The sequence below is a fragment of the Triturus cristatus genome, chromosome 10 (genome assembly GCF_964204655.1).
Source record: "Triturus cristatus chromosome 10, aTriCri1.1, whole genome shotgun sequence".
NCBI lineage: Eukaryota > Metazoa > Chordata > Amphibia > Caudata > Salamandridae > Triturus > Triturus cristatus.
The window spans coordinates 1239008020-1239034720 of record NC_140593.1 but is presented as its reverse complement, the minus strand read 5'-3'; the positions used below and the strand labels follow the sequence as shown (position 1 = coordinate 1239034720).

The 26701-nt window shown below is 52.2% G+C and overlaps 1 protein-coding gene across 6 annotated transcripts in view; it reads right to left on the bottom strand.

Moving 5' to 3' along the window:
- Positions 1–405: 405 nt before the first annotated feature.
- Positions 406–26701, bottom strand: part of IKBKG (inhibitor of nuclear factor kappa B kinase regulatory subunit gamma) — a 228727-nt gene continuing 202431 nt past the window's right edge. For all 6 annotated transcript variants that reach the window (XM_085629872.1, XM_085629874.1, XM_085629877.1 and 3 more), the window contains one exon: positions 406–1293. In XM_085629872.1, coding sequence (XP_085485998.1) covers positions 1076–1293 — 218 coding nt within the window. In that variant the 3' untranslated portion in view covers positions 406–1075. The remainder of the gene's footprint in view (positions 1294–26701) is intronic.

Below are 26701 nucleotides of genomic sequence, written 5' to 3'. Positions count from 1 at the left end.
AACACCCCAACCGCCTACAGGCCCATAACCACGGGCACATAAACACTCTCTGCGACGCATGTGAATCTAGAACCGATTCAAGCTGCGAAAGAAAAAGGAACTTCCCTCTAAAACTAGATGTGAAGCATGTATTTTTAACACAGCATATCAGCATTGAGCTCATCTCAGGGTTTGTCCTTAAAAAGAGGTCACAAGGTTCCTTTTTAACATCTTGGAAGCGGTTAAACACCCAAACACCCCCAGGAGCAGGCACAGCATGTGAATCCATAGCAGCTGTCATGCTGCACAGCAGGGTCACATGTAAAACACTTTTCATTAACTTATTTGTTGTATGGAACGCAACGGAAATGATGGTGACCTTGAATAACTTGAAATATACCTTCTGAAAACAAAGATCCACATTACTTAGTTCAGCTTCGCATATATTTACATTTATTTATTATCTTGGCCAACAGGGAAGTAACAGGAAGTAGAAGATTCCAATGAACTTTGGAAAGGCACAATAATTTTCCCCATTGTTGTAAAGTCATTTTTAAGCATTTGGAGAATTCAGCATTTCTGAACATTGCTCTCCAGGCACGAAGAGGACACCAAAATAAGTGCTCAAATGTTAGCGCCGTGAGGATCATCCGTGCCTCGACATATCTGGATTTCCGAGCCAGCGGCATCAGCGGAGCAGGTGAGAGACAGAGTGAGGTCGAGTTTGTGCAAGAAAGAGGCAAGCAATCCCCCAAGGGAAGACACAGAGCATATGTTCTGGCACCTCCTTCACAAATCCTGCATGAAAGTGCCCCCCTGGAAAGCACTCAAGACAAGGCTCCCTCTAGATCGGTACAAATCGCATTTGAGTGGGAGGAGGCATGTCTGTGAGCTAGTATTCCTGGCGTATACTAAAGATTAAAGAAGCAGTCCTGGTAACGGGGCAGACGTAGCTTGGTTCAGTCCAGACCACATGGCAATAGCCTATGGTTCACTTGCCAGTCCTCAACAGAGCAGTCTTGAAGCCTTCAACCATTCACTTGTGAAGTCAGTACATATCCCCAACAGGGTCAGTCATTCGATGCACTGCGGGGGGTCACTGTATGCATTCCATCACATGAATCTGAAGCGTGTCCATGTCCGGCGCCTTGTACTGGCACTTAGGACAGCAGAAGTCTGGCTGCTCCTCACTCGCCCTGCCTCCAGCGCCTTGGTGCATGTGAAAGTTCCCTTGGTTTTGGGGGTACGGCAGTGGATTCGGTGGGTACGCCACTAGATTCTGCGCATATTGGCCTTGATTTGCAGGATACGCCACTGTCAGAGAGAGAGAAAGTCAGATGCAGGTTAAATATTTCTGCACAGCAGAGGATATACATTTTTCCTACACACAGTCTTTCTCTGGTTTGAAGCCTATTAGGACTAAAATCTACCGGAGGGAGGAGGATTACATATCTGCATCATCATGGAACAGCATTTACACCTCCTTCTGTCAGCATGACAATTCTTAGAGATCTGTACAGTTTGCAGGCGCCATCTTTGTAATGCAAGGTATAGTCAATCCGCCTTCAAAACCAAGACACAAGAGGCTCATGACTTGCTGCTCAATCGGAACTGCCTCCAGCAAAAATGTTCCTACCAAACCAGCAGCCTTTTCGGTCCTCTTGGGACTAAATCTGGTTTCTCTTCAAAAGAATTTCATTGCTTAACTTTACCTCCGAGACGGAAGCCGACCTCCCCTCATTTTGGTTTACAAGCCCTGCCCACATTTTCATCGTATGCCACAGACAATCCACTTATTTGTGGCCAGTTGATTCAAAAGGGCAGTGACCACAACAGCACTTGGAAAATGTGGATAGTTTGCGATGTTTTCTCAGACCACCTATGATAGAGTAGCAGGGTTTCAAAGAGTGCAAGCAAATCTGTATTTCTTTGCCTCATAAGGATTAAGTCACTTACCCTGTAAGCATCTGTTCTTTGCATGTAGTGCTGCAGATTCACAGGCTTTACATAAGTCCGCCATCTAGTGTTGGGCCCGGATGATTACAAGTTGTTTCTGTTCCAAGAAGTTTTCTTCAAGTCACAAGGCTGTGTGACTCCTCTTGGGAATACTGCGCAAGGCCCTCGACACCAGCTTCAGATAGTTATGCCGTAGGTCGGGGAGAATGTAATAGTGTATATGTACACAATGAGATGGCCATGCAGTAGTACGATGTCAGTATATTAAGTATATGAACTACAACCTACACATAGTTTTTGGGAAGGAGGGATGGCGCAAGTGAATCTACAGCAAGTCATGCCAAGAACAGATGCTTACAGGGTAAGTAACATAATCCATTCAAGGCCTGTGCGCTGTAGATACGCATGCTTTGCATAGACTGTAAAGCAGTCACTCTCCCTAGGCAGTGGTTAACCCGTGGGGGTTGCTGTGGTTTGAAAAAGGGTTCTTAGAACAGCTTGGCCAACAACGGCTTGTTAGCGTGCAAAGACATCTACACAATATTGTTTTGTGCAGGATTGTGGAGTACGCCATGTTGCTGCTTTGCAAATATCGATAGGAATGTTCCCTAAAAAATCCATTGAAGCTTTTATTTTCTTGGTGGAGTGAGCTTTGGGGGGGGGGGGGGGGGAAGGTATCTGGTTGCAGGAAAAAAACAGATCAGTCAATGGATTGATTAATATGAAAATTAGAAACTACCTTTGGGAAGAACTTAAGAACAAATGTTACTTACCTGTAAACTGTGGTTCTCCAGTATTGGTGTCTTTCGTAGATTCACATGCTTGAATATTTCCCGTCGAAGTGGGAGTCCCACGGTACATAAAACAAGCATTTGCAATGCAATAGGTCTCGCATTTACGAGAGTTTCAGCTATTGGCATTGTAAATGACAATGCCTTCTATTTATGTGTTTTAAAACATAAATAAAAGGCATTGTCATTTACAATGCCAATAATCTTAAACTCTCGCAAATGCGAGACCCATTGTACTGTAAATGCTTGTTCTGTTTGGTTATTGATCCGAGTTTTAATCAGTAATTGAAATGAAAATATCTAAGTGAAAGCGTTTTTTTTTTTTAAATGGGTGAGGTGAAGCAATGGGACAGAGCAATGTGAAGCGGGCAGTAGAGACGTCGCAGGGGTGTGAAGAAGCAATGGGCAAGAGAGGAGAATGCGGGTGAGAAGGAGAAACATTGGGTGAAAAATTAACCTCAAGCAGGCAGGGAGAAGTGCACAGGTGTGAACGCATGGGTGGGAAGTACACAAGGAGAAGTGCTACATCGAGAGGGTGGGGAAAAGCACATGATGACAGAGTCAACACGGAGCACCTCGGAATAGAAGTACACGAGGGGTACAGTTGGAAAAAGCATGCGCCCTCATGGAGTGCTTAACCAAAAAGAACAAGAGGCATGTTAACATCATGTCAGATATTTATTAAAATGTTATTGTTTTTTTTCACAAAAGGAGTTCATAACGTAGAATACTGAAAACACACATCAGTACCTATAAATATTAGATTTAAACACATGTAGAATTTGTGCTTAACACAGGTTGCAGCAGTGAGACCCGCTTAGACATTCAGCGGGAGTGACGCACTGGTAATGTACTGAGTCACGGCGGTGCTTGGGTGTGATGCTCAGCAGAGTTTGCAGCACTGAGACTCTCTTGGAGGTGTAATGGGCCGTAGGTCCAGTGAGAGACTTTTTGAAATCCCTGCTCACGATACTGGAACGGTATTGCACTGGTGTTTCTAGACCAGCGGTGCCCCCTGTGTGCTCTGTGCTTCAAGGTGCACAGCACAGGCTCGTCTGACGTGCCATCGAGCACATACAATGAGATGGGGGCCTCTCTGTTCAGATGTGACCCTTTCTGCCCAGGTTTAGCACCATTCAGCAGCACTGCGTGTGCCACCGCCATGCACTGGTGACGTCTCGTGCAAGAAGTCCCTGGCACCATCGTAGGGTTGGCTTTATTGTGAGCCCTGGCATCTGTCTGTCTGCAGCACGTGACCCGGGCACTCACCTGTGCACTGCAGCTGCTGGCACCAGAGGTGTCTGTGTACTTACTGGGTGCGGGGCACGTACCTGGCGCTGGCACTTCGAGCTGTGCCCCATGAACATCTGTTTCTACGTCAGGCATCCCATAATTTCACACTGGCTGCTGAGAGATGAAATGCTGCTTCCTGGTTCAGAGACAGGGATGTGTGCGGGCACACGCATGAACGCACGCACCCATGCACACATGCATGCACACACTAACGGACCCACGAGCACACAAAGGCACACAAACGCCCAGAAGACGAAGGACCACTCACTAGCAGACACGTGACACGCAATTAGGGCACACAAAACATATTTATACATTTGTGCACACAAAACACACCTGGAAACATGCACATACACACCCAGACAGAAACATGCAGAGAAATACACACACCCGAGCGCGTATACAGAGGGAGAGGCAGGCAAGTGTGCACACCACTGCTGCACACACACGCGCACACCTTCACAGCACAGCTCCAGTGCACGAAGGTGCTTTTACATGCACTCGAGAGATTTATTTTATGTTTTCTACAGAGTGAAGTTCCAACGATGACAACAGAGGATTCCTCCGAAAGTGAAATGGTTAAAGCAACACTTGCCAGTTAAATGAACTTTCCAGATAGTTCCAGTGGTATGCAACACTCTTACCGATTGTGGTCGTGGAGGAACTCGTCTACACATGAACTTCAGATACATCATGGCGTGTTCATGAAAGCGGCCTGTTTGGGAATCTTCTGAAAGATTCACCGTGCGTGGCGCTAGCTGTTTCTCTCCTTCCCCGAGCCACACATTCGACACCAACAGGAGGGTGGTAACCAGTGCTGGAAAGTAGGGGAAACTCGCCGGAAACTGGTTCTAGTACCAAGATCTGGGCCGGATCCCCATGGACGTATGCTAATGCTGAATTTGCCCTGCTGTGGCTATGTTTATGTGCAATGGGGGCTCAGGACCACTCGGTTGGCGCAGCAATCGGAGGGCGGCGCGGAAAAAGATGCTGCAGCCTGTAATTTATCCATCAAGCGGGGTGAAGTCAGACTCCCTGGGCCGCGGAGCATCGCCGTGATCCAAAGGGTATCATCGCCGCATGAGTCACGCCGTCCGACCGCCTCTCTGCGGGGTCTTACACGGCTCACTGCCCCCAGTCCAAGTGAAGAGGTCATAGGAGCGCCGATGAGAAGTAATGCATTGAGGCCGTGGCATCAGCAACTACCACCGTCCATCCGTATGGTACTACACAACCTTCCGTCATCATGATGTCAGCCTTACACAGCCCTGGGTCTGCGTGATGTCTATGCACTGAGGTTGTGTCATCAACAAACTACCGCCATTCACCCGTGCTGCCCTTCTCAACACCCTGTCACCATGATGCCAATGAGCTGACGCTGTGATGTCATCAAACCACCGTGGTCCCTTTGTGTGCGGCAGGGCTCTGCACCGTGACATCAAAACCATTTCCGTCGCTCCTTTCAGTTTGACATATCCAGCTGTGACGTGAAATAATCTCTCACTTGGAGCGGGTAACACCTGCCTTCATGTCGTCAGAAATCCACCATGAGCCAAAACGCCATCCACCGATCGTGGACACAAGTGCTACACCGTTTCTACCGTAGCACTGACATACGCCATACGACTGCGTCATATTGAAACAGAAATACATCACATCACAATGTAAAACGGCGATTCCGAACACTGCGCCACATGACTGCTGAAATTCAACATCAAGATCGCTACATCAAAGAAAATTGCGTCACACGGATTAGGAAAGAAGGTTTTTAAAATCACGGGTTCATTAAGATGAAAGTCAGACGGCACCTTGAAAGCTGGATTAGTACGAAGAATAACACAGTCCGACTTAAATTGGAGAAAAGGAGGCTGTATTGTGAAAGCGTGAATGTCACTTACTCGGCGAGAGGAAGTCAGAGCTAGCAGGAGGGCAACCTTCCAGGACAAAAATGTTTAATCCGCTGAATGGATTGGCTCAAAAGGCGCCCTCATAAGTTGCGCCAATACGATGTTAAGACGCCATGTGGGCAGAAAGCGCCGAATGGGTGGAAACATCCGGAACAACCCTTTAAAGAATTGCTGAATCATTCTAGATGAGTAGAGGGAGGAAGAACCGTCCTGACGAAAACGAGAAATTGCTGCCAAAAAGACTTTTAAAGTGGAATGAGACAGTCCTGACTGGGCTAACTGCAAAAAGAAAGGCGGAATCTGTGCCGGAGAGGCGTGCACTGGGTGAATGTTGACAGATGAACACCAATGACAGAAGCGTTTCCACTTTAGTTTGTAGGTCTTCACCGTGGAAGGCACCCGCGCCCTGGCAAGAACCTCCCTGCAGGCAGGCAAAATATTCAAGTGAGCAAATTCAAGGTGCTCAGGTTCCAGGCCGACAATTTGAGGGAACTGGTATTCGGATGGCAAATCTGACCGCTGTTCATTGTTAGAAGGTCCGGCCGGGGGCGAAGAAGGATGGGCTCGCATTGAGAGAGGAGCAGTAACTCCGAGAGCCATGCCTGCCGAGGCCACCGGGGAGCAATCGGGAGAATATGGCATGGTTGTCTCCGCATTTTCCACAACACCCGAGGTATCAGCGGGATTGGCGGAAAAGCGTAGGCAAATATCTTGCACCTTGCACCAGTCCATCGAAAGGGCATTCCCGCACGACCCTCTGTGGGGAAGCCAACTTGCGTAAGACTGGCATTTGCTGTTCCGTGGAGTTGCAAAGAGATCCAGGCTCGGGTGACCCCAAAGGCTGAAGACAAAGTCCAGAGTCGGCTGATGCAACTCCGACTCGTGGGTCGATGACGCTGACCGACAGAGAATCTGCTAGAATGTTGGAAATGCCTGGTAGGTGGACTGCTGTGAGCGTGATCTGATGAAGTATGGCCCAATCCCAGATCTTCTGAGCCAGCTGGGAAAGCAGTGGAGATTTGGTACCGCCCTGCTTGTTTAGGTAGTGCATGCTGGTGGTGTTGTCCGTGGAGTCGGAAAGATTTGAGTGCAAGGAAGATCGCCAGCAATTCTAGCCTGTTGATGTGCCAAGAACGTTGGGACAGGTTCCATTTGCCCTTGATGGACAGATCTTGAAGGTGTCCGCCCCACCCTTCCAGGGAGGCGTCTGTGGTAAGGACGAGTTCTGGGGCTTTTGCCAAGAATGAAGTGCCGGCTGCGATGCTGTGAGATTGCGTCCACCAGCGCAGAGCTCGTGCCATGCGAGCGGTTACCAAGATCCGGTCGCTGAACGAACCGGAGACCTGACGCCATGGTTTGTCCAGTTCTTCTTGAATTGGACGACTCTTCAGTCTGCAATGTGGGATCAAAGAAATGCAATAGGACGCCATCCCCAGAAAAGACTTCAAGATGCGGACTGAAACGGACCGCTTTGACCTGATGTGAGCTGCTAGCTGTAGGATCCATTTCTGCCGGTCGTCGGAAACAAAATCCATGGCCATGGAGGTATCGATAGTAGCGCCTAGGAATGTTCTGTGAAGAGCTGGCGTGAACTGAGATTTTGTACGTTGATTGACAGTCCTAGAGAGTGGAACAGAGTCTGATAAAACTGGGTATCGAAGGATGCTTGGTGGTAGGACTGAGACTTGATGAGACAATCGTCCAAATATGGCAATATTTGAATGCCTTGCAAACGCAAATGGACCACCACCGGGGCAAGGACTTTCGTGACGACTCGAGGAGCGGAGCGGAGTGGAGCCCAAAGGGCAGGACTCTGAATTGGAAGTCCCTTTGGCCTACACGGAAGCGTAGATATTTCCTTTGGCGTGGTAGAATCGGCATGTGGAAATAGGCAGCCTGAAGATCGATTGTCGACATGAAGTCGTCTCGAGAAAGGAACTGAAGAATGTCCCTCAGTGTGAGCATGCGGAATGACTGGTCTTTTAGAAACTTGTTGAGAGACAACAGGTCAAGGATAGGGCGCCACTCCCCAGACTTCTTTAATATGAGGAAAAAACAGGACTAGAAACCCAGCCCCTTCTTAGATTTTGGAACCACTTCGATGGCCCCTTTCTTGAGCATAATTTTGATCTGATGGAAAAGCTCTTTGAGATGAGCAGGAGGAGGACCGGTTGGGGGGTTGTTCCGAGGGAATTTGACGAATTCTAGAGCATGGCCTTTGGATACAATGTCCAACACACAACGGTCTGAAGTTATCAATGACCAATTTGAAAAGAATTTTGAGATTCGTCCTCCAACTCGGAAAGGGGGGGTGTTGGACAGGCCACACGAAGGGCTTGCGCCCTCCCCGCATGACAGGGCCCACGCCCCCGGCCCCCCAGGCGCGGCCCACGAGAATCACCCGCACCCCGTCTCCCGACGGAACTCCTGCCCTCGGACCTCCCTGTAACACGGGCCCAAGCCACCACCGGCTCCCTCGGCCGGGTCAAGCCGCCATCTTGGGCCCTGCGCCACGAGGCCGCGTGGCCTCCCCCCGACCCTAACCCTGGGCCTGGCCGGCCCCGACATCCCGGCACCACCATCCACCCAGGAGGTGAGCGGATCACTTGGCAGGTCAATGGGAGGACGAAGTGCCAAGGACTCTCCCCCGCCAGGTGACAATCGCCTCCAGCTCCCCCAGGCACCGGCTCCACCCCCCCGCTGGGTGTCTGGACACCTTCATCCCGGACCCTCCGACCCCCAAGTGCGAGGGTCCGGACATCAAAGGGCACCTGCCCTATAACTGGAGCAGCTGCGGAGCAGGAAGGCAGTTGTATCCTGGAGTCGAGAGACACCGAGAGAACTCAGCCTTGACGGACTACTGGCGCTGCCGTAGCCCTATCTTGTGATCTATCGTCCTGCCTGCTGGCGCTGCCGCGGCCTCCTACAACATCCATCCTCGTCGGGACCTGCTGGCGCTGCCGCGGCCCGTTGTAACAACCAAATTTCACCGGGACCTGCTGGCGCTGCCGCGGACCGTACATCGACCATCTTCGCTGGGACCTGCTGGCGCTGCCGCGGCCCGTGTATCGACCATCTTCACTGGGACCTGCTGGCGCTGCCGCGGCCCGTACCAGCTAGACCACCTAAGCTCGAGGATTGTGAGCTACCCACCATACCACCTCAACTGCCAGACTGGTAACCAGACTGTCCCGCTACCCCCTCTCCCATCTTGAGAGACTTGAATCGAGGGGACCCCTGAGTCCAGACCTCCTTGTACCTTTTCATCGTACCTTAAGAAGTGCTTATAAAGAACGCTAACTCATCTCCTTGTGTGGTATCTGTCTGTGGGGGGGAAGTTATTTGTCTGTACGATCACTGGAGACGGCTCTCCCCGGAGACCTCTCCCCTTGTCCTCGGCCGACCCTCCCGGTCCGTCTAACATTGGTGGCCAGCGGCGCGATCCGAATCAACGCGTAATCGTACAGAGAGTAGCTCACCCCACGACAAAACCACGATGTCGGCTAAAGATAGCGGTTCCACTGAAAAGTTCCAAATGGATAAGTTGGAAGAATATAGCCACCGCGAACTTAAACAATTCTGCATGGAACTAGGCATTGCTACCACCGGCCTGAGTACCAAAGAGGATTTGAAGCGCGCCCTTGAGTCGTGGGCAGAAACTGGGACCACCGGATCCCCCGACCAAAACAGTGTCGCACCACAGGGGAACGCCACGGCTCCCGAGGAAAGGGGAACGGGCCTCTCGCAGGAGGAGATCCAGGAAAGAGAAAGGACCAGATTACACGAGTTGGAAATGGCACGACTCAAGATGGACGGTGAACTAAAGTTAGCCGAGCAGAAACTAAATCTAGAGCATCTGCGGCTCCGAGAGGAGCGAGAAGAAAAACAGAGACAGAGAGAGCTTGAGGAAAAAAGAATAACACTCGAACACGAACGCAAACTGGCGGAAATAGAACTTCGGAAACAGAATAAAGAGACGGGGGTGCCTGAGCGACCGCACACCCCAGGGGCAACCGAGAAAAAAGTCCACATCCCCAAGGATGTTGTCCGAGAGTATGTCCGAGAAGACGACATACAACAGTGGTTCAAAGCCTACGAGATCGCCATGACCTCCCACCGGATCGACCGGAGTGATTGGGGAGCTGGACTATGGGGGAGGTTCGTCAACGAAGGTCGCGATGCCCTGTTGCAGCTCCCAGATCACCAAATGTCGTCCTACGACCACATGAAGGCTGCCCTCCTCACCCGCTACGGCCTCACACCCGAGATGTACCGCCAGAGGTTCAGAGATTGCACCCGGATCCCGGGTACAACTTGGGTGGAGTACGTAAACTATTTCAGCCGAGCCTTCGAGGGTTGGATCAAGGGGAGCCATGTAACGACCTACGAACAACTCTTTAACTTCATGGTATGGGAACACCTGTCGAACAACTGCTTCGTCGAGCTCAGGCAGCACCTCCTCGACAGTAAATTGACCGACCCCCGGCAGCTCGCCGCTGAAGCTGACCGATGGGAGAGCACCCGAGTGGGCCGGAGAGGACCGCACGAGCAGAACCGAAGCAACCAAGGCCAGCACCGTCCTCGGGGAGGAGGAGGAGGCCAGGGGCGAGGGAGAGACACCCTCCCGGCAACACCCGTGGCCAGCACCCCGCCCCCGGCCGGCCGGGGAAACCCCCCGATGCGTCCAGGGTTCCGAGCCAATGTCACGTGCCACCGATGCCAGCGAGTCGGCCATTACGCCAATGACCCGAGCTGCCCGCAGAACCAAACACCCAAGCCCCGCCAGGTAGCGGCCGCCGCCCTGGGGGAAGAACGACTGTCAGAGGAACAGGAAGAGTATGAGCCGGCCCAGCAAGAGTGGGAACCGGCCGCCATGGTTCTAGCGTGCCTAGGGGGAAAAGACATAGTCCCGCGGGCTCCCCTACCCGCCAACACCAGGAAATACGGTCAGTGGGTGACCATTAATGGGCATCGGGCCGAGGCCTTACGTGACACAGGCGCCAGTGTGACGGCCGTCCGCCGTCACCTGGTGAAACCCGAGCAGATCCTGCCGAACATTCTCTGCCCCGTCCGCTCAGCTGACAATTCCGAAAGCCTGTGTCAAATGGCCTGCGTCCCCTTCGAATGGGGAGGGGTCTCCGGCCTGTTGAAAGTGACGGTCCGGGATGATGCCCCCGTGGACTGCCTCCTGGGGAATGACCTTGAGAGTTCCCAATGGGCCACCGTCGAGAGAAGAGAGCACCTGGGGATGCTGGGCCTCCCGGACTGGGCCTGCGTAACCACCCGGTCCAGGGCAGCCCATGCCGCTCCCCGACCAGAAGAACCGGAATGGCCAGCACCTCCGCCCCCGGTCGCCCCAGTAGAAGACAACGATGAGGCCAACCCCCCGGAGCCAACGACCGAAGGGGACGCGCACCTCCAGGACGTCCCCAGCCTGGCTCAGTGGCGTCAGGAAGGGGGACCCAAGAACAGTTCCGCCAGGAGCAAAAGACTTGCCCCTCCCTCGAGGGACTCCGCCAACAAGCCAGCGCCCAGAGCGCAGGGGACTCCACCGGAACTCACTGGGTCTACTGGGAGAACGACCTGCTATACAGCGAACAGAGGATCGCAGAGCTAGGGGCCGGTCGAGTACTGGTGGTACCTCTCCGCTTCAGAAACTTCCTGCTCAATCTGGCCCACGATGTCCCCCTGGCTGGACACCTGGGCCAAGACAAAACTTACAGTCGCCTAGTGACCCACTTTTTCTGGCCGAAGATGCGGAACGACGTCCTGAACCACTGCCGGTCCTGCCCCACGTGCCAGGCCAGCGGGAAGAGTGGCCGTAAGCTGAAGGCCCCTCTACAACCCTTCCCGGTGGTCACCACCCCGTTCGAGAGGGTAGGAATCGACATTGTGGGGCCCCTGGACCCCCGCACGGCACAAGGACATAGGTTCATCCTAGTACTGGTGGATCACGCCACCCGCTACCCCGAGGCGGTGCCTCTACGAACAGTAACAGCTCCGGTGGTTGGCCGGGCCCTAATGGGGATCTTCTCCCGGGTGGGCTTCCCCCGAGAAGTCGTCAGCGACCGAGGCACGAACTTCATCTCCAAATACATGAAGTCCCTCTGGCAACAGTGCGGGGTCACCTACCGATTCACGACCCCCTATCACCCCCAAGGGAACGGACTAGTGGAGCGATTCAACCGCACTCTCAAGGGGATGATTGGGGGATTGGAAGAGCCCCTCCGTCGCCAGTGGGATATACTACTCCCGTGCCTCCTCTTCGCCTACCGGGAAGTTCCCCAGAAGTCCCTCGGTTTTAGCCCCTTCGAGCTCCTGTACGGGCACCCTGTGCGAGGGCCCCTCAGCCTAGTCAAAGAAGGTTGGGAGATGGCCCCCCTAAAGACCCCTCCAGACGTCTTCAAGTACCTCCTGGCCCTACGTAATCAGACCCGGCGCTTCAGGGAGATGGCCAAGGCGAACCTCGAGGCCAGCCAGGAAGACATGAAGAGATGGTATGATCACAATGCCTCCTCCGTCGAGTTCGAACCTGGACAACAAGTGTGGGTGATGTCCCCCACCGAACCATGTGCCTTGCAAGATAAGTGGACGGGGCCCTTCAAGGTGGTCGAGCGCAAAAGCCCCGTCACTTACCTCATCGACATGGGGACCACCCGGAACCCCCTTCGGGTCCTCCACACCACAGACTCAATCCACACTTTGTGCGCTCAGAACTCAGCCTCCTGATGGCTACAGACAGTGGGGCGGAAGAAGACTCCGAGCCTCTCCCTGATCTCCTGAAGACTCAGGAGAAAGACGGTTCCGTGGACGGGGTCCGGCTCTCCGATGCCCTCACCCCAGAGCAACGCCAGGGCTCCCGGGACCTCCTGCTGCGGTTCGCTTCACTGTTCTCCCTCACTCCCGGGGTCACCCCTTGGTGCTTGCACGACGTAGACACCGGGGACAGTCCCCCTGTCCGGCACCGGGCCTACCGCGTACCAGATCGGGTACGGGCCTGCATACAAGAGGAAGTGGCCAAAATGCTCACGATCGGGGTCATCGAGCCCTCGGACAGTCCCTGGGCCAGTCCAGTTGTATTGGTCCCCAAAGCCGCTGCCCCCGGCACCACACCTGAACTGAGATTCTGCGTCGACTACCGGGGCTTGAACGCTGTCACCCGAACCGACGCTCATCCTATCCCCAGAGCGGATGAATTGATCGACCGGCTGGGGGCCGCCCGCTACCTCAGTATCTTCGACCTAACAGCGGGCTACTGGCAGATCGGTCTCACACCCCGAGCTCAAGAACGATCCGCCTTCTCTACCCCCGATGGTCACTACCACTTCAAGGTCCTGCCCTTTGGCATGAAGAACGCCCCCGCTACATTTCAACGTCTTGTGAACCAGGTCTTGGCGGGGCTCGAAGAGTTCAGCGCTGCCTACCTGGACGATATCGCTGTATACAGCCGCCACTGGTCCGACCACCTCCTCCACCTCCAGGAGGTCCTACAGGCCCTCCAGCGGGCCGGCCTCACGATTAAGGCCGGCAAATGCCAAATCGGTCAAGGGTCCGTGACCTACCTGGGGCACCAGGTGGGGAGCGGGCTGGTGGCCCCACTGCAACTTAAGATTGCTGCCATCCAGTCCTGGCAGCCCCCCGTCACTCAGACCGAAGTCCGAGCCTTCTTGGGGCTCACCGGCTACTACCGGCGGTTCGTGAGGGACTACGGCAGCATTGTGGGGCCCCTCACGGGTCTCACGTCCAAGAACCAACCAAAGCGGATTAGCTGGACCCCCGATTGTCAAGCGGCCTTCGAAAAGCTGAAGGCCGCCCTGTGCACCGCCCCTGTGCTCCAGGCCCCTGATTACAGTCGGGAATTCGTAGTACAGACAGACGCCTCCGACCACGGCATCGGAGCGGTTCTTTCCCAAGTGAACCCCGAGGGTCATGACCAGCCGGTGGCCTTCATCAGCCGACGTCTCCTGGGCCGAGAACAGCGCTGGAGCACCATCGAGAGGGAGGCCTTCGCCGTGGTGTGGGCCCTCAAAAAGCTCCGGCCCTATCTCTTCGGTACCCACTTCCGGGTACAAACCGACCATAGACCCCTGCAGTGGCTGATGCAGATGCGGGGGGAAAACCCCAAACTATTGCGCTGGTCCATCCCCCTGCAGGGAATGGACTTCACCGTGGAGCACCGACCAGGCCAAGACCACGCCAACGCAGATGGCCTGTCCCGCTTCTTCCGCCTCGACGAAGAGAGTCCCCAAGGAGATGGGTGACTCTCCCCGCCTTCAGCTGGGGGGGACGCATGTTGGACAGGCCACACGAAGGGCTTGCGCCCTCCCCGCATGACAGGGCCCACGCCCCGGCCCCCCAGGCGCGGCCCACGAGAATCACCCGCACCCCGTCTCCCGACGGAACTCCTGCCCTCGGACCTCCCTGTAACACGGGCCCAAGCCACCACCGGCTCCCTCGGCCGGGTCAAGCCGCCATCTTGGGCCCCGCGCCACGAGGCCGCGTGGCCTCCCCCCGACCCTAACCCTGGGCCTGGCCGGCCCCGACATCCCGGCACCACCATCCACCCAGGAGGTGAGCGGATCACTTGGCAGGTCAATGGGAGGACGAAGTGCCAAGGACTCTCCCCCGCCAGGTGACGATCGCCTCCAGCTCCCCCAGGCACCGGCTCCACCCCCCCGCTGGGTGTCTGGACACCTTCATCCCGGACCCTCCGACCCCCAAGTGCGAGGGTCCGGACATCAAAGGGCACCTGCCCTATAACTGGAGCAGCTGCGGAGCAGGAAGGCAGTTGTATCCTGGAGTCGAGAGACACCGAGAGAACTCAGCCTTGACGGACTACTGGCGCTGCCGTAGCCCTATCTTGTGATCTATCGTCCTGCCTGCTGGCGCTGCCGCGGCCTCCTACAACATCCATCCTCGTCGGGACCTGCTGGCGCTGCCGCGGCCCGTTGTAACGACCATCTTCACCGGGACCTGCTGGCGCTGCCGCGGACCGTACATCGACCATCTTCGCTGGGACCTGCTGGCGCTGCCGCGGCCCGTGTATCGACCATCTTCACTGGGACCTGCTGGCGCTGCCGCGGCCCGTACCAGCTAGACCACCTAAGTTCGAGGATTGTGAGCTACCCACCATACCACCTCAACTGCCAGACTGGTAACCAGACTGTCCCGCTACCCCCTCTCCCATCTTGAGAGACTTGAATCGAGGGGACCCCTGAGTCCAGACCTCCTTGTACCTTTTCATCGTACCTTAAGAAGTGCTTATAAAGAACGCTAACTCATCTCCTTGTGTGGTATCTGTCTGTGGGGGGGGAAGTTATTTGTCTGTACGATCACTGGAGACGGCTCTCCCCGGAGACCTCTCCCCTTGTCCTCGGCCGACCCTCCCGGTCCGTCTAACAGGGGGGCTTTGAGGGGAGGGGGGTGTAAACAAATAGTCATTGTTTTTTGGAAGAGTTCCCCCTATAGTTGGACTTTCCTCTGTAGGATTTGCTAGTCTGTTGCCTGTAATACTGTGGGTTTTGGGAGGAAAAACGTTGGAGTCCTTGGCTTTATGAGCGGCATTGTGTTGATCCGCCACGAAAGGAGGAGGTGCTGCGTCCGCGAACACCCCGAAAAGGCTGCGTCTTAAACTGCAGCGTGCCAAGGGAACGAGCTGTCTCTGTGTCCTTCTTTATTGTTTGAAGCGCGTCATCCACGTGCTGTCCAAACGACGACTCCCCATCAAAGGGCATATCAAGGATCTTCGCCTGGACTTCCTGATGAAAAGAAGTAGAACGAAGCCAACCTTGCCCCCTCAAAACAGCTGCCTCAGCTAGCTGGCGAAAACCAGTTGAAGCGATATCCACAGATTAATCAATAATCTCTGAAGATGCTCTTTCTCCCTCCTGTAGAATTTTGAGAGCGTCCGCTCTAGAGGGTTCTGGGATGAGCTTAATGTCCGACCACATTTGGCGATCGTAACGGCCCAAGATGGCCAGGGAATTCGCTGCCTTGACCGTTGTGGAGGCCATGGTCGAAAATTTCTTCCCAATGGCACCCAGGCGACGCCCATCACGGTCAGGTGGAGAGGAAAGTGGAGACGAGGGATTCTTCGAGCGACGTTGTGCCGCCTGGGTGATGACGGAATCTGGCTTAGGCTGGGATACTAGGCAAGCAGGAGAAGAGTCCGGAGCTTTATACTTTTTCTCCAACCGCGGGAGAACTGCTGGGATTGAATTTGGCGTCTTCATCAGTTTAATACCCTCATTCCAAATGAAGTCAATTATGGGCACGGCCCAAATCGGTTTCACTGGCTGCGACTCAAAATCATATAGGAAACAATCATCCTCTCTCACAACCATGGGGAGATGAAATCGCTGTGCCGCCTTTTCCATCAACTGATGGAAACCTGTAATGTCAACAGGTGGAGAGTTTACTGGCGACCTCGGAGGAGAAGGCGGCGAATTAATCTGATAATCGTCCCAGTCGGCCATAGTGTCATCGCCCTGGAGTTCTCCGTCTTCAGTATCTGGAAGAACGTCAGCGTCACCCTCTGTAGGGGGTATTAGGAAAGGTGCAGATGGCGTTGGCTCCGCCGGCGCTTGAGGAGGAATTTGAATGTTAGGTGGTGTGTCACGTGGAGAGCCGTGAGAAGAAGGTGGAAAATGGCGATTGTAATCCTCCAGCATAAATTGAAGATTAGAGATGAGGGATAAAGGCAGCTGTGCCATTGGAATCTGTAAAGGAGGGCCCTGCTCTTCCTCTTGATAAAAATGATCCTCCTGGTCCTCATCTCCGAAATCTTGACATTTTATGAAAAGTTCTGATGGAATGCGAGCAGCCCGGAATGTAGAATGAAAGTCATCATCAGAGGCAGAGTCATCCTCATTGCCAGAGGGAAACAGTTGTTGCGGCGGTTGAATGGCCGGTGGCATTGCAATGGATTCCAGAACAGCGTGACGACGCTGATGTAGGGAATCGTCGACAGGAGCAGACGTTGGCGTAGGAATCGGCACCAGTGGAAGAGATGCAAAACTTGTTGAGGGTGAAAGACTTGCCATCACCGCCGACGAAGCCACCGCCGACGAAGCCACCGCCGACGAAGCTTTAGTCATCGACGACGAGGATTTCTTTTTCTTGATCGTTGATGAAGATTTTGACGTCGACGGGATTGCCAGCTTCTGCGTCATCGACGAGGAGGATATTGGAATCGTCGACGAGACAGCTTTTAAGGAGACACAAACCACTGTCGACGTCGACAGTCTGGCAAGTTTTTGAGTGGAAACATGCGATGAAAGAGCAACAGACGCCTGAGAGTGAGATCTCGGGGGCGTTGGCGTAGTAACAGAGTGTACTGGCACCTTAGAAACTCCCGAAAGGTGAAGGTTTCTCTTTTTAAGGAAAGGAGAGGGCAAATCCTGTACACTACTACGCTTGGAAGAGACTCCAGTGCGAGCAGAAAGCCATACTTTCGATGTCAGAGAGAGGATTATCGGCGTCCTTCAACTTCTGGAGCCACAGAAGAAGTCGACCCTCTCTATCCTTTAGAGTCTTCTGTGAAAAAGTTCTGCATATTTTACAGTTGCCCACCTTATGGTCAGGGTAAAGGCAGCATATACATTTTCCGTGAGCTTTTTGGTTGCCTTTTCCAGCCAATGTTTGACAGATCTCATTTTACTGCGCATGAAGTCACCCACAAGTAAAAAAACAAGAAGCACGAGCAACAAGCCCGGGAGTTGTGTGCGCGAGCACGCGCCAAAAAACCCCAAAAAACATGCGAGTGGTGCACGTGAAAGAAGGGGAGGCCAGAGGCTGAAAGCTGGCGGCTGCGCGTGTGAACGCAAGCGCTAGGCCGTGTGGCAGCACTTTTAAAAGCCCTAACTAAATGTCTCGCAGAGCAGCGCATGTGCTGGCTCAGGCGAGACCTAATCAGCATTCTTCATCCCAGGTGGATTTTACCAGTAGGCATGGGCAGAGCTCGCGGAGTTGCTGAGAAACTCCGCAGAGTTCCGTGACTGTCCGCGAGTATTGCTGGCCCACCCCTAATGAAGTCCCCTTGGCTGTGGAGGGTCGTTGGGAGGGGGGAGGGGGGGGGGGGGGGGGCAAAAACCCCTATTGTTGCCACAAGTAAGTCCCCCACGGTGGGATTGCTAAGACTTCGGAGACCCGCCCCCTTTTTCAACCACTCTGAAGAGGAGCCTCCTGATGTACTACTGGTTGGGGGATGAAGTCCCCTTGGCTGCTGAGGGTCGTTTGGGGCCAAGAACCCCTATTGTTGCCACAAGTAAGTCCCCCACAGTGGGACTGCTGAGACTAGGGGTGAGCGTGCCCTTTTTGACATGGTCACCCCACGTTTTGCTTGGTATTGGATGCAATTTTGACTTAAGGGCACTGGGTTCCTGCTAACCAGGTCCACAGTGCCAGTGCTCTTTCCCTAAAACAAGGTGACTTTTCAATTCTACCCCAGTTGGCAAGACGTTTAGCACCTCTGTAAGTCCCTGGTACCTAGGGCATGGGTACTAAAGAGGGTCCCCAAGGGCTGCTGCATGTATTGTGCCACCCTAAGGGACCCACCACTGAACTCATGCAGACTGCCATTGCAGGCTGTGTGAAATTGTGCAAACAAGTGTGAAAACGCGACATGGCAAACACCCCGTGTGCCATGCCCACAGACACTGCATGCAATATATGTATTATTCAACCCTAAGGGACCCTCCCCCCTACAAATTGCATGCAGACTGCGCTGCATTGTGAAAACCATGAGTGAAAACACAACATTGCACACTCACTGCGTGCCATGCCAAAGTCACTGCATGTAATAGATGTAAGTCACCCCTAAAGCAGGGTGCATTATATCACATGTGAGGACATATCTGCATGAACACATGTCCCTGTGTTGTCTGGTTCAATTGCTAAGATACTACAAGTGAACAGGGAAGCCAACTTAAGTACATTGTAGGAGAGTAGGGTCTGCTTTCTATGTTCACCCCCACTTTTTGCTTTTGCTTTACTGGTTTTCGACTTAGATGTGGCTGTGGGCCTGCTAATCAGACCCACAGCCCTGCTGTTCTCTCTCTAAATTAATACTATGTACTTTAGGTGCATAACCCGTTTGGATAGGATCACCTTATTGGCCCCTGTACAGTGTACCCTAGGTACCCAGGGCATAGGTGTACCCTAGGCCTACCAGGGGCTGCAGCATGTATTATGCCACCCCTGGCCTGGCCTTCCATTTTGACACAACTGGCTGATCACTCAGCTGGGGCAAGGTCGTGTAATCACCCCTTGCTTAGGTGTAGTATTCCTATACCTAACTTACATATAGACACATGTGTACCTATCAGTCACTCCTATGGCAGGCCTTGACAATCCTGGAGGCAGAGTGCTTGGTAACATGTGAGATGGTGCTCTAGCATGAGCTGAGCCTGTCTGCAGCTTTCGGAACCTTGTCCTTATAGCTGTTCTATGATATAGCCTACCATATACTCTTAAAGTGCCTTATAATCTTAGACTGTTATGGTAACTATGGTTTGGCTTTATCAAAACATGTCGTGTAAGGTGTCTAACACTAGGGAATAATACCCCCATGCCATTTCTGGACATGAGAATATTATTCCCCCCTTCTAGAGGGAAAGACATGTTAAAATCATACTTCAACTGTTAGCCTCTGACCAAAGCCTCAGCATCACAAAATGGATGCTGCTGCCACGACACAAGTCTGACCTCCTGCAGCTGGGAGTGATCCCAGCCAGGGAGGCCTGGACAATAGGTTTCCTGCTTGGGGAGGTGCTAGCACCTCCCCAGACAGCCTTTAGTGTATTGGGGCAGGGTGGGCTGAAAGGAATGAGACATGCCTGGGGCACACAAGGTGTTCCTTGCATAGTCCAGTTCAAACCGGCGCTGGGGCACTCCAGCCCCAGCTCTGGCGCGAAACTGGACAAAGGGAAGTGGGTGTAACCACCCCCTCCCAGGTCCCACCCATAAGGCGTGACCTAGCAGGTATCCCAGCCCCCCAGATTAGTATAAGAGTGGGAGTTGGGCCTCAAGACTTTAGATTATCCTGAACCTGCAAAACTGAACAGAAACTCTGGACCTTCGACATTCGACGAAAGAAGAAGACTGAAGAATCTCCCTTGTAGCCAAGGAGTGGCTACCCTGTGCAAACAGGCACCATCAAGAGACTACCCTTTGCTTTGCCCACGTTCTACGAGGAACCGACTGCAGAGCCCGACCAGAGCCTTGACTTCCAGACTTCTCCGACCCTGATCCACATCTACAGCAGAGCTGAGATCCGTGGAGGCGACGAGCGACGTGGGACCGGCTACCTGGAAAAAGTGGCTAGTAACTTAAAGCGCAGCTTCTGAGGTACCCTCGAAGTTGTGCACCGGGGATTGAGAAGCCCCAACCCCAAGCACCATCTGCACCGAAGATCAGCCCCCCCACACTCCACGAGTCCTGCGTGGGGCCCTTCAGCATTTTCCTGCTTGCCGCGTCTGTCCGGTTGCTTGCCCGCTGGCTAGTGGCCTTTGTGACGACGCACCCTGAAATCTTCTGCGCTGGTTTGGCTCCTCCAGACTGGCTCCCGCTTCTCTGCAAAGAAGAAGCACCCCAGACCTTCCTGGTCTGCACCAGAAGCAAGTCCTTCGTTCTTCGTGGGTTCCGCTTGCCAAGGCTTGGTGAGTCCTAGTCCAACTTCGACGCCGCCGACAGCAAGAGCCTTCGTGGGACAGCTCGCCTCCTGGTCCTGGTCGTCCTCGACGCTTCCTGGTCCTCCTGGCTGCAGCGACAAGCTTCACCTTCACCTGCAATCTTCACGACATCGCCTGGTTCCTTCCTGGTTCCACGTGGTCACTGGCTAGTGACCTTGACTCTGTCCCTTCTGCTTGCAGGTTTCTTCTCTTCTTGATCCCAGCCTTGGGATCCACCGGACACTCTTCACTGACTGCCTGTCAGCATCTTTCTTCAGGCATCCATAGGAGTCGACGACGAAAACGACGCATCTTCACCCCTATGCACCCGCAGCCTGTGGGCTAGGTAACTTGGGTACTCCGGTGCTCATCAGGATAGTGACTATCCTAGTGTCTAGTTTTCAAGTCTCAACTTCCTAGCTACTCCGGAAGTGTCCTAAATCTACAGTTTTCTAAACTGTACTATTGCTATTGACTTTTACGCATTACGCGTGAGTGTTTCCACTCTGCACACGAATCCCGTGGGCCTCCCACTTCCTAACTAACGCTAGTGTAGTGTAGCCCCAGCGATTCCCTAGGCCTAGGCCTATTCTATTTCCGTGACAGTGGTCCTTATACCACTTACTTAGTATATGGTTTGCGTGGCCCCTATTGCCTAACTGTATTACTTACCTGTGTGACTTAATGTATGCTTAAATAAGACTGTGTTGTACTTACCTCTAATCTCATAAAGAGTGCTGAGGGTTTGACTAGAATAAATACACTTTATTTTATATATATATCTGTTGTGGTGTCCTTTCATTTGGTATTCAAGGGATTATATATGGTATCACAGCTGGCTTCACATGCCATTCAGAGTTTAGCCTAAGACTGCTCTTGTCCATGCTACCACTAGGATAGCTGGTCTATAAGGTTGACTTTACAACCAATCACCATAAGGGTATTTGGACTGATATAAGGTGTAAACTAGAACTAGTGACATCATACATCAGGCCAACTTCTCACATACATGTACTGGGCACTGGTCATTACGAGTTTGTCAGCTACATGATGGCTTCACTGAAAGCTCTGGTGTCTGGTATCAAACACCTTATCTTAATAAATCCACACTGATGCAAGTAGTGGCTTTATTAAGCTATGCACCCAGACAGCATCTTAGAGGTGCCTCTTGAAAACCTACCAGCCTGTTAGTGTGCTAGCTGCCTGGCATCTTCCAGCTTGCCACCACAGACGCTTTTCTGACCCCTCTGGAGGTAAGAGTCCATGTTCTCAGACGTCAGAAACAATGCCTGATCTAGTAGAAGGTGTTTACACCTCCTCCAGCAGGGTGGCTAGTGAATCTGCACACCAAGGTCGAAGTTTTCAAAGCTTCTGGCACCTTTGATATGGAAAACCAGCTTCCCTCAGACCTGGGAGATGGCAACCCCTGCCCCGAGGCCCACCTGGCACCAGGACAAGCAGGAAATTAGATATGCAAGTGGGAGCATTGCACCACCAGGCGAGTCACACCCCTAATGTGTGTGTTACACTAAGGAAGGATTCTCCCATCTTGATTTTGGTGCAATTAGGAACTCTGGGACAGTGTTATGTCCACTCCCCACAGGATGTGGTCATATATGGGGTGTAGTGACCCCAATGGTAAGTAGCCTATTGGCTACAACCTTACACTCCACTTAAAGCCTCTAATCTCAGTTTGTAGGTGGTTCCCTGACACCAGGAACTCAGATTCACCTGACTAAAGAAGAAGGATCACCAAGAAGACCCGATGATGTGAGAACTGCGAACTAGATGTGAACTTTTGGTGCCAGACCCTGACAACCTGACTTGTCCTGCAGCTGTGCATCCTCTAAAAGTCTTGGAGGGCTTCAAAAACTTCGCCAACCAGCCAGCATCTCCCCTGAAGGGGAGGAGTCATTTCCCTGCAACCTGAGGAACTAACCGCAACGTCCGCTTCACCATTCTGCTGACCACCGGTACCACCGATGCAGCTGCCACCCAATAGGAGGTCACCGTGCTCCAGGAGGTCAGAACGGTCTCCCCACCAAATTTGCAGATGCCAGGACCCCCAGAAGCTGCCATGCACCAATACCTGTAGTACCAGAACACTTGCAGCAACCAAGGCTTGTTTAAAGTCCAATCCAGAATCAGACACTGCCAAGAACGACCAGGGACGTTAGCATCTTAGAGGCCACCACGAGAGTGGCCCAGCTGCTCTCTTTTGTGCCCCTCTGCAGGTCTGACCAAGAACCGTGAGCACCTTTGATGCATGGGAACAGCTGACCAAAACCCTCTGCACCTGAGCTCCCTGTCCCGGGTCCACTAACACTGGCTTCCCCCTGCTCCCCAAGACCCTCACAACATGAGTCCCCCCCCCCCCCAGCCCCCTTTGGGAGCTCCTGGACTTGTTCCCAAGTTCCCCTCTGCAGTCTGTTTCTTTATGAGCCCCCACCCTCCTTGTCAACGGTGTAGCGTGAAAAGCTACCAATCTCTCCAGCACCTGTACCCTTGGACACTTCAGGGAAGGTATACTGGAACTACTGGTGGATCTTGTGACCTAGACCCCCAAGCTCCTTAAAGGGGACCCCTGAAATATGATTGCAACTACTTGTATGCAGTAGATGTTTCTTTCTCTACAGGAAAGCATTCCCACGTAGAAATGCCCTTGTGTGACACCTCTGCCTAAATGTAAAAATAGAAAAGTACTTACCGATTATGAAGCTGCCTGTGTTAAACATTCTATGACAATATATGTTATTTTTCTAAATTGGTCTCGCGTTTATACTTGAGTATCTCATTTATTGACTGTGTGTACAACAAATGCTTAACACCACCCTCTGAAACCGCTTGCCCACACTACCACAAAAGAGAGCATTTGGGATCATTAATTTAAGCTCTGTAAGCCAATAAGGGTCGTCTGTACTTTCTACATTTTGGTGCACGACATAAAAACCCGGCTTCCTACAAATGCTTTGTTCCATTCTACGAATAATTGTAACTCACGCTGTTTACACAGGAATACCATTGTTTAAAAAAACGGTTTGAGAAGCCAATGTGTATCTTTCTGGTATCTCCCGTGGGCATTCCTGAATAACAACGAAAGCGTGCATCTGTTTCCACAATGTTCTTGTGGAATTAGAGTGGTCATGTTTCGAGTTTGCAGATACCATCCAGTACCCTGTTAAGGTTTGGGGTTCAGATGGGGCACTGAGAGCTAGCTGGGGCTTGGACCAACACACTCTGATGTGTGTGGACTCAGTCCCCATTGTCTGACAGTTCTGCTGTCCGGATACACAGTCCTACTTGAATCATAGGAAATGTACGACAGTTGGGACTGCATTATGGGGTAGCATGCCCACCTCAGTTTTCATTTAACCTTGAGGGTTCTGGGGCGGAAAGCCTAGCATGCTGTGAAGTCCTCCAACGTATGATCCTTGGGTAGTCAACAAGTTGAAATCTGGCCAAATTACCACCAAAAGTGGCTCGGCAAAAAACAGTTTGCAAGACGGGTTTATTTTCCATTCATTCTTCATTTCAGAGGAGGACTAGTGAAAACGACCACCCCACATACAACATCCTCTGACCCACGTGGTCAAAGCCTTAACAAAAAGGAAAATGCTACCTACCCAGTATGCATCTGTTCTTGGCATGTAGAGCTGTAGATTCACATGCTTTGCATAAGTCTGCCATTTAGTGTTGGGTCCGGATGTTTGCACTTGATAATGGAGTTAGTAAGAGTAGAATAGAGATGTCCATGTATGTATTTATCCAAGTAAGATAATACTGCAACAGGTACAAGTACCCAGAGAGGCGGGTAGGCACATGTGAATCTACAGCTCTACATGCCAAGAACAGATGCATGCTGGGTAAGTAGCATTTTCCGTTCGAGGCATGTGAGCTGTAGATCACATGCTTTGCATAGACTGTACAGTATAGAAAAACAATTGGTCCTAGACTTATTTAACGTGACAAAAGAAGTTTATGATTTGTAATACAATTTAGGAATGCATAACATGCAGAAGATCAGCACAAGGTACTAAATCCATACAAAGCTTTCAAATGTGCACCTTCAAAAGAAAGTCACCCACAGATTCTTCAAGAAACGATCTGTTTTATTCACAGAAACCTATTCAGAAGGTGAGCACATGACCATGTGATATAGCAGTTATAGAGGAGGCTCCGAAGAGAGGGGTGAAGCAGGAGTGCTCATGTGTGTAATAGATAAAAGGGGATTTCAAAGAGTGAAATAGAGAACAAGCATTGGCATAGCCAATAGGTCTCGCCTTTGTGACCTTATAAGTGTTTAGCTATGCAACAGTTGATGTTGTTGCACCAAGGATATTGTGCTGGATAACTAAACACTTATAAGGTCCCAAAGGCAAGACCTATTGGCTATGCCATTTAATTAGCTATCAGTAACTCGTTATGTAAAGCGCCTAGACAAGACTGTCCCGTGAGCGCTAAGAGCTATGCTAGGAGTGGCAGTTTGCAGAGGACACCTTCGTACTCGCACACATATTTCGATTTTTGCTCAGTAGAACTCTGCTCAGGGTGCGTATTTACAAGCCCTTTCTTTTCGGTACGTGTCCGCTCGTGCAAAGATAGGACTGTCCGTGTGTGAAAGGCGCCCTGTGCAGTGACACTAATAACACATCCAGCCAGGTGCAGGGTTCAGCAACCCTTTCGGTATGTGGCTTTTTTACAGTTCTATGATGAGAGTAGTAATATTAATAAGATAGCAATAATCGCTCTGTCTAATTGCTCGGAAAACATGGCGGCCGCGGGTTAGCGCAGGTCATGCGTTTCCGAGCAGTACCTTCTTACGAATGCCTTCCTGATTCTTCCCGACCCGTTTCCTCGTTTCCCCGTTTCACGGCGGGCTTGGTGTGTCACGGTTGACGGGAGCTTTTTTTTGAAGTTCGGCTCCCTCCGGTTTGCTCCGGCGTTCTGTGGATGTGTGTCAGGGAGAGGCCACTTCTCTCTCCCTGTCTGCTAAGGTGGAGTCGGGCAGCCGTGGAGCTTAGACGTGGCCGCGCGGTGGCGGCTCGTGGTTCTTTGAGACGGAGCTTCGGCGGCCCCGCAGGAGGGCTAAACGCTGTCAGACGTCGAAAGCACTGCATGGATGTGGCCGGGGAGGTCTGCAATCAAGTCGACTGCAATCAAGCCGAAGAGTCATCAGCCCCAGTCAGTAAGGAAGTAAGTCGGAGCTCCGGCAGGGTCCTAGAAGCTACTGAAGGTAAGACTCTGATACATACGGATGGTGCAGAGGAGGCTCACAATACCCCTGATAAGTCTGTTAAAAGTAAACAAACCGATAAAGGGAAGAAAATATTTAAAGGGGACAGAAGCATATTTCGTAAGCAGACTCTTAGCAAAAAAGAGAAAGTCGCAGCTTTGGCAAAGGTTAAGAAAGATAACGAACAACTTGAATTGGAAGAAGCCAGAAGGTGTATCCCGATAGGCGAGGGGGAGCTAAAGAATAGAAGGGCAAGTCGGAGTCAGGAGGGAGAGGATAAGGAAGTACAGAAGCACGTTAGAGGGAGAAATTCCTTACAGAAGGGGGAAAAGAAACAACAGAGCAATATAGTTCGAACAACTCCCTCTCTGCGCTCCTTCTTCAAGGTCCTACCTCAGGTTTTGGAGATCTGTGCTAGTAAGGATACCTTGCCACCTTCTGTTGACCCTTCTCCCGAACCTATGTCTGACATTTTCGATATAAGGCCTTCTGCTTGCGGTGAACAAGCACCCATCTCCCAAGAAGTTAGTACCGGAGTGGCGGAGGCAAGTAGTGGGGGTGTGACATTGAAGGTTATGGAGACTGGCTGCGATCCGAGCACACTGGGGGATCTTGCACAAATATTAGCAGATATGAGGGAGGAGATTAGATCTGATTTCTCAACCTCTAAGCTTAATCAGGCGGAAATAAGAGCTACGTGCGAATCACTGGGAAAAAAAGTTGGAGGGCGGATTGAGAATCTGGAGACCTCTGTTGAGGTCTTGAAATTGGGCATGGAGAAAGCCGAGGATAAAATTCACTCCTTACAGAGAGAGGGGGTTGTCTTGAAAGAAAGGGTTGAGTCTCTCGAGAATTTTTCGCGTCGGAACAATC